Below are 12,003 nucleotides of genomic sequence, written 5' to 3'. Positions count from 1 at the left end.
ATATACATATAATGCGCTAAACATTTTACATTGCTATTGAGAAATGAATGCTATAATAATCAAATTTGCAAGAAGGATTTCATACATTCTACGTATATTTTTCCATAATATTTTCAATTTTTTGTTGGAAAATGATTTTGTTGAAATAAAAGCTATAAAAACGTTTATCATTGTGTATATACATATATATATTTATATATATATTTATTAATAATACATTTATCGAATATATATGCTAGCTATCTAGCACATGCATCTATAGATACACATGCGCGCGCGCACACACATAGGAAGTTAACGGTAAATAGGACATGTAAGAGACGATTATACCGTATGTATGAGTCTCTCGACTCATATAGTCATGTAACATAAAGTGGCGGAAATTTCCAAGAATACGCAGACCGGTAACAGAGAAACATGCGAAGCAAGGAATTCAGTGATCCACTTTCTCCAGTCGTCCTCTATTCCTCAATTTCCCATATGACATGATTAACTAACAATAAAGGAGTAAACTAAAGACGAACTAAAGGAGAACACAATATTTATAATTTATAGTAAATTTATAATAAAAATATATATATATATAATTTAATGAAAAATTAAATTCACAAAAATTAAAATCATCAAAAATAAGCTAAATTATTGTGAAACAAAACACATTTTTACTATTTAAAATAACTATTTTATACTTTTTTGAAAAAGATTGATTGAACTATACGCAACTATACGCGGAAAGGAGAGATGTATGGGTTTTATATGAAGTATTTGAGAAACTCCACATGAAAATCAACTTGTACACAAAACAATCTGTTTTAAAAACTTTTTTTATTTATGATGTTATATAATATTTCTCCAGGTTTACAATAGAATTTGTGTTCAGTAAAAGCGTCTGAGCAGTTACTGTAACAAAAATGACAAATTTTGCTATATCATATAACTTACGAATACTACAAATCTCTATGATACAGAGCTTAAATCTAATCTTAAGATTTTTATATGTATATGTAATAAGATACGAATATCTATCATTAATGGATATTAAGATCATATTTAACAATAAGCATTGTTTACAGAATGATAATCACGTCTATTGCAGCAATTACAGTGATGAACAATAATCGTGATTTCGTTCGGAACTTACATGTCAATATATATTGTACATTATATATATGCTCTCGACAATATCCTTTATATTTGTTACCTTCTTATGCGAAAATCCTAAATGTAGATACCGTAAAACTGACATTGCCATCACAGCAATTCCTACAAGGAAGGTAATACTGTATTTACTACTATTGTGCTCTCTCTTTCTTCTGTGATTTTCATTATTAAAACAGAATAAGAGCAGCGACTAGAGATAAAATTAGTAAAAGACTCAACAATATAAACGGTTTTTCTTTCGAGTCGGTGATTGATTTACATGGAGGCAAAGCAATTTACACTGAAAATTCACACTACACAAGAAATCTTACACGTATACAATATTATATGTATGATGATGTGATAATATGAAATTACATGTTACATGTGTAATTGTTCTATTTACATTATTGTGCGGATATTGCGGGTGAAAATAAATCTAACAATCAGTATAATCAATCGAAATGTCTACAACTATTACATCATTTTTCTTTTCTTTAGTCCGTCTCTTCTTATTGTTAGATACTTTGTACAATATGATAGCAATAATAATAATATTTGCACCAGTGGTCAAAATTTTAGCAAGTCTCTACTCGGCTTGGATGGATTACATTATAGACATGTTATGATCTCAAGAAATAGCAGTGGATAAAAATAAATCTGACTTGTCGTAATCAAATATAACTTGAGCCTCAATAAAGTTCAATGAATCATCACATGTAACCATCTCCAAAATTACCACATAATTAATGTTTCTCTTAGCAAACTGCTTCGTATCGCTTAGACATTTGATCTTGATGAACACAAATTTATTAAAAAACACATCCACATAATACTACAATTATGGACGTTTACTCTTAGAATAAAATAAAATTAATGATTACAATTATGCCACGATAATTAATTAGTGTAAAACTTGTAATAGATTTACACAGATATACAGGGTGTCCCGGGTTTTAACCGACAAACTGCGGGAGCATATTCTACTAGTGGAAATAAGAAAAAATTCTTCTATCGAGTTTGCTTAGAAATGCTTTATTACAAAGTTATAAACCAATATTGAAAAGAAATATGAGATAAGTAACAACGGATTTTTCACAAAAATAAAAATTATCTACGCAATGATTTAGTGACGCATTTCAAAATGTTGTCCTTGCACATCGATACAAGCTAGACATCGACGTAGTACAGAATTTGTTACGGTACGACATTCCTGAAAATTTGGTTGCATCTCAGTAACTGAATTAGTAATTCGTTGCTTTAAATCTATCTGGTACTCTCCTGTTAGGAAATCTACGTTGATACTCTCGTACGGCAGCTCGTGCATTTCCGTTACAGAATCCGTACACGAAACGAATATCGGTGTATTCCTCATTTGAAAACACTTTTGGCATTCTGATAGTAATTGCTAGTTGACACGACGATTGAAATCTAACAGCTACTGTTGTGAAAGTAACAATCATACTGAATCGTTTCAACATAGTGAACATGAATACATGTGAATACACGTAACATAAACGTCTTCGACCTTCCAAATTCTACACTATGTTCCGTTGTTACTTATCTCATATTTCTTTTCAATATTGGTTTATAACTTTGTAATAAAGCATTTCTAAGCAAACTCGATATACGAATTTTTTCTTATTTCCACTAGTAGAATATGCTCCCGCAGTTTGTCGGTTAAAACCCGGGACACCCTGTATATATATATCTCCCCCCCCTCTCTCTCTCTCATTTGCTCGATCGAATCACATAAATTTGCTTAAAAAAAGAGATAAGTTTCACGATTAAGTATTAAATTAAATGTAACATTCTATGTGCTCAGTGTAAATTAATTCTAGCAGTTTTTGGAAGGAAATATTGTATAAGTTTCCCAAAACGATTAATATAGTTACAAAATTAATTATTTTACAGACAATTATCGCAAATTTAATACTAACGACACCAATTAGTATTGAATCAATTATTAATCGTTTTACTTTTTATAGATTAGGTACTAGTTTCATTTCTCCGCCAAACGTGATGTTTTTCGTTTTAATTTTTATATAGTTCTTTCCAAGAACTGCTAGAATTAATTTATACTGAATAGATAGGGTGTTACATTCAATTTAATACCTAATTATAAAACTTTCTCTTTTTTGAGCAAATTACACACACACACACACACACACACACACACACACACACACTCTCTCTCTCTCTCTCTCTCTCTCTCTCTCTCGATCGAATAGGTGATTGTGTGAAATATCTTTATACAAAAGTCTGCAGTTTCAAGAATATTCTATTGCTGCCAGAATCAAAATAGGTACACAAATAAGAATCAATTGTCTATTTGATTAATTAAAGTAGTACCTATAAAGTATAAAATCGCATTTACACTAAGTAGAATACTGCAAATCGATAATATGATATGAAACGTGAAATATAGCATTATAATCTTTATTCATGAAAACATTGATTAACTAAAAGAAAAACCACTGAATGTAGGAAAAAAGCTAAAACTTCTTACATCTGATCAGTTCGAGATCCAGTGATCGAGTCGGAAACATTATAAAATACAACTCTTTTTCCCATGTACCCAGTATTATCTTTTTTTACAAGTGAAACTTTGCGTTCTCTTTTGATCATTTATGTACATCATACGCTTCTCTGTTCAGTCGCAACCTTTCGATTGTTTCACCTTTCTTTGCGCTTCTGTTTCGTCCTCTGTGCCATAAAGATGAGATCGGTGCTTCATTTCAGTCGCGACGGACTTTAATAAACCAACAGCAGAACAGAAAAATAAACATAAGAATATAACGCAGCAGACAATAAAGAAAGCAAATGAGAACAAACATATAATTAACTGATCAAAATAAGCAACGTGTTAATGAATGTTATCTTATCACGACATTAATTTTATACTGAACTCACCAGACGGGAACGCACTCTCTTTGGCATATCTTCTTGTAAGCTACAGATCTCACTGCGTGTTAAAACGAGCTGTGAGCCATCCTCGAAAGTTACCTGGACAGAAGATTACAGCGTGGATCAGTAACCGATAGAAAAAATCCATGATAAATCGATAAATAACAAAGCACTTACAGTGAACATTATTCGATGATTTGTACCCTCAAAGACACCGTCATACGTCAGACCATCCGTCCATTTTACAGTCACTGCAGCTCCAAGTGGAGGTGTAATATTACGATCATAATTCTAAACAGATTTCAATTGTGTAAGACATAACAATTTAGTGTAAACCTAATAAAATCAATCGTTTGAAACTTACAGTTATATCTGAGGGATATAGATCTTCGCTGAAGCTGTTGTCACTAAATGTAACCATGTAAAAAAGGGTATCTTCAATAGACTCCACTCTGGCTTGATAGTATCGACTGTTTCGGTGTTTCGCCCAAACAGTCTCCCCTTGCCGTATCTGAGGAATCTTTCCCTTGCCTTCATCATGGCCGTTACATGTAACCTGCAGAGTGTTAATTAACACACATGTATATATATATATAAAATTATAATATACAATTGGGATGATACTACACCTGAAGTTCCTGCGAGTTGTAGGCTGGTATACTAAATGTGGCACCTGCCACGAGACCGCAAAACGGATGAAAGACATTGCTGCACTTGTTACATGTGAGGCATGCTCCGCTTTGTTGGTCGCAGAAGCAACACTTTTTACTTAACGAATCCGCCATGATTGTTAACACGTTGATAGGATCTTTGTTTATGGCATCTTTGAAAGTGGCACCTGGTACCATGAGTGTGCACAAGATATGAGCCCATCTACTATCACTGGTACGTTTCATAGGACCACCAAACATCGGACACAGGCAACACATCTTGGTTTTTTAAATAACAAAAAAGAAAATTAGATTTGAACAAGATATCTTCAATAAAAACGAAGAAGAAAAAAGAAAATGATTTATTGCACACGTACCACATCGTTTCTACCCGCTTTGCACTTGTCGCAAGCCCAATTTCGGACATCGGTAGGCAATATAGTTATACCGTAACAAGATGCATGGACAGTCACATGACATTCTCTACATCGTAAGAGCTTGTTGTTCTCTGGTTCGACAGCTTGCTCCTTGGAGTTTGCCGCGAAAATACTGGCGGATACCTAGACCACGGAAATTTAATATGAAATGAAATATTTAGTCAGAGTGAAAGCTCGGTTGGATTTTCAATAGCTGACGTACTATGCATATACATACTTTGTAGATAAATTTTGTATTTTGTTGATTTACTTACCCATATCGGTGTACTTTCAGGTAACGTGGTTGAATTACAATACTTCCAATCAGGGGGCATCACTCTACTGCTGCCGCTTGTACACGATGCAAAGGTGGCACATATCGCGCAGTGCGAGACTTGAGCACTCCAATAATCGTTGAACGCTCGTAACAGATCGCCATTCGGCACATTTGGATACATCATATCGGACATGTGACCCGGGATTAAGGATGCTTGCTGGGAATTGCAGGCGTGCAACAAATCGGAACTCTGCTGCTGTTGCTGTTGCGTTGGTGAGAACTGGTCTTTCGTCAGAGCTTCGGTAGAAAGTTGTTGTTTTCTTCTCGTCGTAGATTTCTTAGACTCTTTATACTTCTTTGAGATGAGAGGCATCTTGCCCTGTTGTAAGCTTAGGAGTGATGAATGCGAGGAAACGTCTGTACAAGGCACGTCAAGGCAAGACGTGTTTATGCACTGTCCTTCATTGTGCTGCAGACGGTCAGTAGCGATAAGTAGTTTCTTCTCAACTGACAAATGTTCGTCCGAAGGTATCACAACTTGTACATCTTCCGATTTTGACAGAATTTTGCTTGCATCAGGCTGAGCAGATTGACACTGACTTGCCACATCAACTCGCGTTTCGACAAGTGTGCTCGCAGGATTGATCGGATGAGACACGTTTGACACAGCTTTACCACTAGTACCGTTGCTCGACTTATCGCTCGTATCTTTCGCCGAGTTCTTCTTGCGCGAAGTGTTACTCTTGGGCAATCTCTGACGTGACGTAGTAACTTTTGGTAGAATTTGTTTTGCATTTTTTGCAGATGGGAGATTCGCGATGGTATTGACGCTTTGTAAACACGGCTTGCCAATGCCAATAGGAGTGATTTGAGCTGGGGGATATACCGCGACTGAACACTGCGGCATCAGCACTGCGTTCATCTTCGGTAAAGACGAAAATGCCAATGTGTTCATCTGTACGAAGGATTGCTTGTTCGTTACAGGCTTCTCGGATTTAGCGCTTTGAATTGTCGCATTATTTCCCCAGAATTGCTTCGCCGCTTCTCTGGAACCGTTGCTCGCGGATATCAACGGTCTTATTTCAGCCCTTGTATTCGTGGCATCGTGTTTAATCGCGAACGGTTGCTGCGAGAAACTGCTGGGAAACAAAGATTGACGCTCTAGAGTAGGTGCCTGAGAAGTGATAGTGATGCTGGCCGGGACTTGCAATATTGGAATGTGCTCCGACGGCTGCGGTAAGACCTTCGCTTTATCCATTAAACCTTGTCCGCATTGCAATTCTTTTTGCAATACTGGTGGACTACGATTGAAGTTTGTCGAATAAGACATATTGCTTGGCAGGAACAACATGTTGTTCGATGGAGTTTTTATTCCCTGCCAAACTATGTTATTCATCGAGACATGCAAATCTTTCTGATTGCCGCCGGAATTTTCGGGCTGCGTCTGCGGCACGAATCTTATCGACGACGAGTTGGTATTTGTAATCCTCAATTTGGCCGCCTTCAATATATCCTTGCGGGTACCGTTGCCCATTGTTGCTGGATTATTTCCCGCGGACGTCACGTTTATGCCTTTGTAAGTCGTGCAAGCCGGCTTTATGTGAGCGAGCATGGATTTTGTACTTTCACTCTGACAGACGGAATTTGTACTCTGTACAGTGGTACACAAACTTCGATTCAAACTTGCTTGTACTTGAATATCTACTTGCGTACTTGTTTTCGAAGAATTGGATTTGGCGTTCGATGAGCGCGCGACCTGATGAGCGGTCTGACTTTCCGTTGCGTTGCTCATCAAGGTGCTTCTAGCATTGCTGTAGGCGGAAAAGTTCGCTATCTGACTGCTGTCGACTATAGTCGTAATTTTTATCTCTTGTGATTTTTTATCTCTTGCATCGATGTCGAGTTCAGTACCGAGAGTAATACTATTTCGAGATAACGTGTCGATTTTTCCTTGATTGCTAGAAACATCTTTTATAGTGAGATCAGGTAATATTACGTTCTTGCATTGCACACTTGAAACGGCATTTGAAACGTCTAAAGTCGGCGCGTGGCCGAACATTGGCGGAATATTATCGTACTTGCGTTTCTTAGATACGTGCTTTGTCTTCACTTTCTTTTGTCCGCTGTGCTTTGAGTGCTTCTTCCTCTTTTTCGCAGGTCTCTCGCCTTCCATTAAGTTCTCGTCGATCTTCAAAGGATCATCTATCGGATCATTGTGAATAATGATGTCATCATTGTAATTCCCTTGAAGTACAGGAATCTCCTCGCTATTTTCCTGAGACACGTCCCCGAACGAATTGGACAAGTCGGGCTCAGCTTTTATCTTGAGCATTTCTATATTCTGCATAGTGGCTTTGTTGCCCTTCTCCTTCGATTTCGTTTTCTTCTCTTTATCCGTATTTTGCTTTCTCTTTCTCTTTCTGCTTTTCTTGCGATTGTAACCATCGTCATATACAGTCGCCTCGTCGACATCTAAAGTACAAGTGTTAATCGGTGTTAAAACAAAATGTTAAATTTTTAATATCTGACAGTTTGTACATTCGGAAGTTTAGAGAGATCTATATCCATAGAGTAGCATGTCATATATCCTATATGACATCAAATATAAAAGCCTTTTACTCTTTTTTACTAATTTTATTAAGTATATTAAGTATAAGCTTATTCAGCTTATTTCGTTATATAAAATTGTTTTATCAAAATCGCGATACGACAATCGGACATGTACTATATTTACCCATTTCTCCTGCTTTCAGCCAGATATCCTCCAAAACTTCCAATTGTTGCTCGTCTGGCGGTTCCTCCATCTCTTCGTACTCGAGATCTTGCAGAGCCTTCTTCACCTCCAGCGGTATGTCCGCTCGGTTTACGAGGTCTTCCATGTCGGGATTTCTACCTATAATATTCTTCTTCTTATGAATCGTATGCCGTTTATTCTTCGGTGCCGCGTTCAGATAGCCTTGCGGTAATTCACCATTGCTACTGTTACTACACAACAAATCCATTTGCGACGGCATCGGCGCAGCAGTTTGTCTAGGATCTTCAGGATGGGGACCAATGTCCTCACCGCGTAGCCACAATTCATACCTGTGTAATTATATAACACTTATAACTTGAAACAAGTACATCAGGCTTTGAAACATTCATTGAGAAATTGACAAATGAGCTACCTTTCTGGTTGAAAACGTTTGACGAATGTATCCATAGATATCTTGACCATGTCTTTACTGCAGGTACACTGTGTCGCTCTCTTTCCATACTCCACCCATCTAGGTGCCGCAAAATTCGTAGATTCAGCACAATTAAATCCATGATTGAAACCGGCGTGATAGCCATACGGAAACGTAATCATTATCTCTCCGGCTTCCTGCGTGATCTGTCAACACAAAAACAAGGTCAAATATAATGGAAATGATGTATTACAAAATCCACTTTGGTCCACATAATCAAATGAAGGAATCGTAAACAACGCCAACAAAAAGAGAACAGCTTTATGTAACTGCGGTACAAGTACAAGACAGCCACTTACTTTGTTACACGGAATAGAGTACTGCCTCAATATCTGCGGAGATATCAGAGACATTTTGTGGCGCAGGAAGGCTTGACAACTCTGGTAGCTCGATGGGAAGAAACCACTGGCCAGTCTCTCCAGTCTACGTCCATGCTCCGGTGGTATGGCGTACCATGTCTTCGGTGCCCCGAAATGCAAATAATTTATGGAATAAAGGTCCATATCCTCGGTGTGCCATGCAAATGTCGTCTTCCACATCCCGAAATATAGATAAGCCGTGTTGACACCATCGATCGAGATACCGTAGTCCTTGTTGACATAATCCAAAATCGTACCCAGGTGATTGATGTTCCACTCTTTCACGTCCGGATCAGTCAGCGAGCCGGAGACGTCCGCGCCGTATATCGGTGCTACGTACGTTATGTTCTTCCAGTACTTCCTCTCGAGATCCTCGTAATCAAAATGACGTGGGGTGGCATAACGCTCCGAGTTTGCCAATTTATTGTACTCCTTCACGGTCATCGATTTCTTCTGAATGTTTATCTGCTGATAAAGACCTTGCTTCCCCGTGACGACCTGGCAAATTGGTGCTGGAATAGTCAGATCCAGATCGTCCAAGTCGTAGCCCTTCTTCCTTGCCACCCATTCTGGTGGTGGTATCACTTTTGCCAGACCAGCCTTGTGAGCTCCCTGACTCTCCATGTATTCCACATACTTAGTAAAATCTTTGAATTCCTCATACGTTGGTCTAAAGACCTGTATACGGGGTATCCCCCTTGGATTATTACTGACCATTGCTCAATTTAGCTTGTTAGCTGTAAAAATAAACAAAACTTTATTCTAATTAATTAATTAGTTACATGGTTATGTATTTATATAAGATTAGGATATTACAAAAACAATTACACATAAAATATACATGCAAAACTTTTGTGCCTGTACCATAAGCAGGGGTGACTGTGACAAACAGTTAATAATTAATTAAGTCACATAGTCATTCCCGCTTATAGTATGTATAGTATGTATATGAATGTATACCTATGTGTAGACAGAATATTAGGCTGCATTATAAGTTACTTTTCAGATTTTTTGAATAAAATTAAGTCAGTTTATATAATCAAGCTTCTCGCAAGATAGAAATAATTTTATAAAATTCGATTAAGATAGTTGTAATAAAAGTTAGGAGATGCTAGATAGTTTTCAAATAATAGAAGATTGAGTGATTTAAGAAAAAAATTGTAAATCAAGTCCATTTTCTTGGTAGAAAGCTGAAAATGTATTATAATACTACTACTACTACTACTACTACTACTACTACTACTACTACTATTATAATCAAGCTTCTCTAATTGTGATGCAACAATTTACTGCACATGGTTATTTTGTATTAATAGCTTGATTCGCAATGTTTATCTATTATGAAACAATCCAAATTAAGCCAATATTATGTATATTATAATAATAGTATTATATATTATAATTACTATATATAACAACAAAAGGCAAGAAAAGTCTGTTACATTGTTTAATTTTTTTTTATGAAAAAAAGATAAAATCATGTATCTTTTAAAAAGAAAACATTTATCTCTGATTAATTTTATTAAATTGATGTTATTAAAAAAAATTTAGATAGAACCTTTGGAGTCAATTGTGTCATTTAATTTTGGTCTTTACCACCTGACGATCTTTTGTCACAGAAATAACAGTTCGCCGTATACATTTAACAACGAAAGTGGAAATAGGCTGCGATTGATTGTCACAAATAGATCGCACTTGCAAACTCCCGTGCGTGTCTCAACCCGCTCTCTAAATTTCGTCAGGCCGATCGATACTTATAACCTTATAATTACTCGTTGCGATGTGTCTTCATGAAAGCGCAATAATTTCCGGCACCCTCGGCACGTGGCCCATCAGCCTGGCAGACGCATCGCGTACATTGAAAACGCGTACCGCCGCGATGTAATTGACGGGAGACAAAATAAATAACAGTTGCATAAGACCACATAACACGCGAGGGAGGTACGCACACATACACAGACATGCAATTTTCCCCAATCACCCGTAGCACGCGCGAGAGAGACCGTGGCACCTAGGTTCGATGTTTTTGGAACGAAACATGCGGCAGAGAGAGGGTTCATAAACAAAATGGTGTAGTTATCTATTGTTGAAGAAGCCCGTTGTTCGCGAGGCGTTTTCGCACGGAGCCGAACCACTCGGTCGCGTATCAATATCGGCGATTCGTCGCACGTCCGTGCACAGAACGGGAGTTCTCACACGCGAGTTCTCACGACGCCCCGTGAGCGAGCGAGCGAGCCACGCGACACGACGAGGACGATGACGGCCGCTCGGCGGCGAAAGCTGATGCAGCGGCGCCGTGCGAGAGGCGTCAGGCGACGAATAAATCCGAGTCGGTGCCTCCGGTTTTCGCGGACGCGAATCACGGCCACGCAATCTTCCGCAATTTTACTTACACTGCAGACACGCCTGAGAATCACCTCTCTCGTATCAATACCATTCTTCGCGAAAAACACTGTTATTACGAGATATCGTTACCAGGTTTGACATCAACAGACTAACACTCGAGCCAGAGCCGCGCGTCGTCGCCAGTCGTCGCACGGTCGCACGCACAGTGGCGTTTGGTGCGAGGCTAGAGCGGCGTGCGCAAGCGCGAAGCTCGCCCGCGATCACTACCGCTATCTACTAGCAGCGCGGCAAATTTGAATTTTTCGCGTTTGTCACGTACGATCTTTTTGTCGTTCGTTATCTGCGTTTTCCTCCTCGAGATAATGAGGTGCATGACCTATAGCATTCGTATCTAATGTCCTACGAAGGATACTAGGAAAAATCACGGAAAATCCAGAGATGATAATGATAACTGTGCTTACGAACTGTACGATTTTCATTGAAATTTTATTGAAAAAATAACGCCACGCGGGAGTAATATTGATGAATAATGTCGATAATAGTACATGTTAATGTAACTTTATTTTAATCATCGCGAGAGATCATTTTCTAACTTGCTTAACAACTTCTTGTAGAATGTAAAATAAGAGGAAGAAGAATCAGCGAGCAAGAGAAGAATGAAATAGAAATTATAAAAAGTTG

At 37.9% G+C, this 12,003-nt stretch overlaps 1 protein-coding gene across 7 annotated transcripts; it reads right to left on the bottom strand.

The window, feature by feature from the left end:
- Positions 1–806: 806 nt before the first annotated feature.
- Positions 807–11,554, bottom strand: LOC105279628 (lysine-specific demethylase 4A). 7 transcript variants are annotated; one of them, XR_003407033.1, is made up of 12 exons: positions 11,370–11,554; positions 8,917–9,713; positions 8,558–8,763; positions 8,125–8,474; positions 5,389–7,862; positions 5,075–5,257; positions 4,677–4,976; positions 4,412–4,603; positions 4,225–4,338; positions 4,054–4,146; positions 3,650–3,892; positions 807–1,263 (listed from the first exon to the last, which is right to left on the bottom strand). XR_003407033.1 is itself a non-coding variant. In XM_026972726.1 (11 exons), exons 2-11 carry the CDS (start codon positions 9,691–9,693, stop codon positions 1,252–1,254), a joined length of 4,701 nt encoding a protein of 1,566 aa, XP_026828527.1. In that variant the 5' UTR covers positions 9,694–9,713; positions 11,370–11,553; the 3' UTR covers positions 807–1,251. The 7 variants fall into 7 exon arrangements, 4 of the variants coding, with proteins under 4 accessions (XP_026828527.1, XP_026828528.1, XP_011337810.1 ...); XR_003407034.1 differs by lacking the exon at positions 11,370–11,554 and adding an exon at positions 10,738–11,359; XR_003407035.1 differs by lacking the exon at positions 11,370–11,554 and adding an exon at positions 10,749–11,359.
- Between the last annotated feature and the right edge of the window lie 449 nt (positions 11,555–12,003).

Source organism: Ooceraea biroi, chromosome 9 (genome assembly GCF_003672135.1).
Source record: "Ooceraea biroi isolate clonal line C1 chromosome 9, Obir_v5.4, whole genome shotgun sequence".
NCBI lineage: Eukaryota > Metazoa > Arthropoda > Insecta > Hymenoptera > Formicidae > Ooceraea > Ooceraea biroi.
The sequence above is the reverse complement of the archived record's forward strand: the minus strand, read 5'-3'. Positions and strand labels throughout refer to the sequence as shown.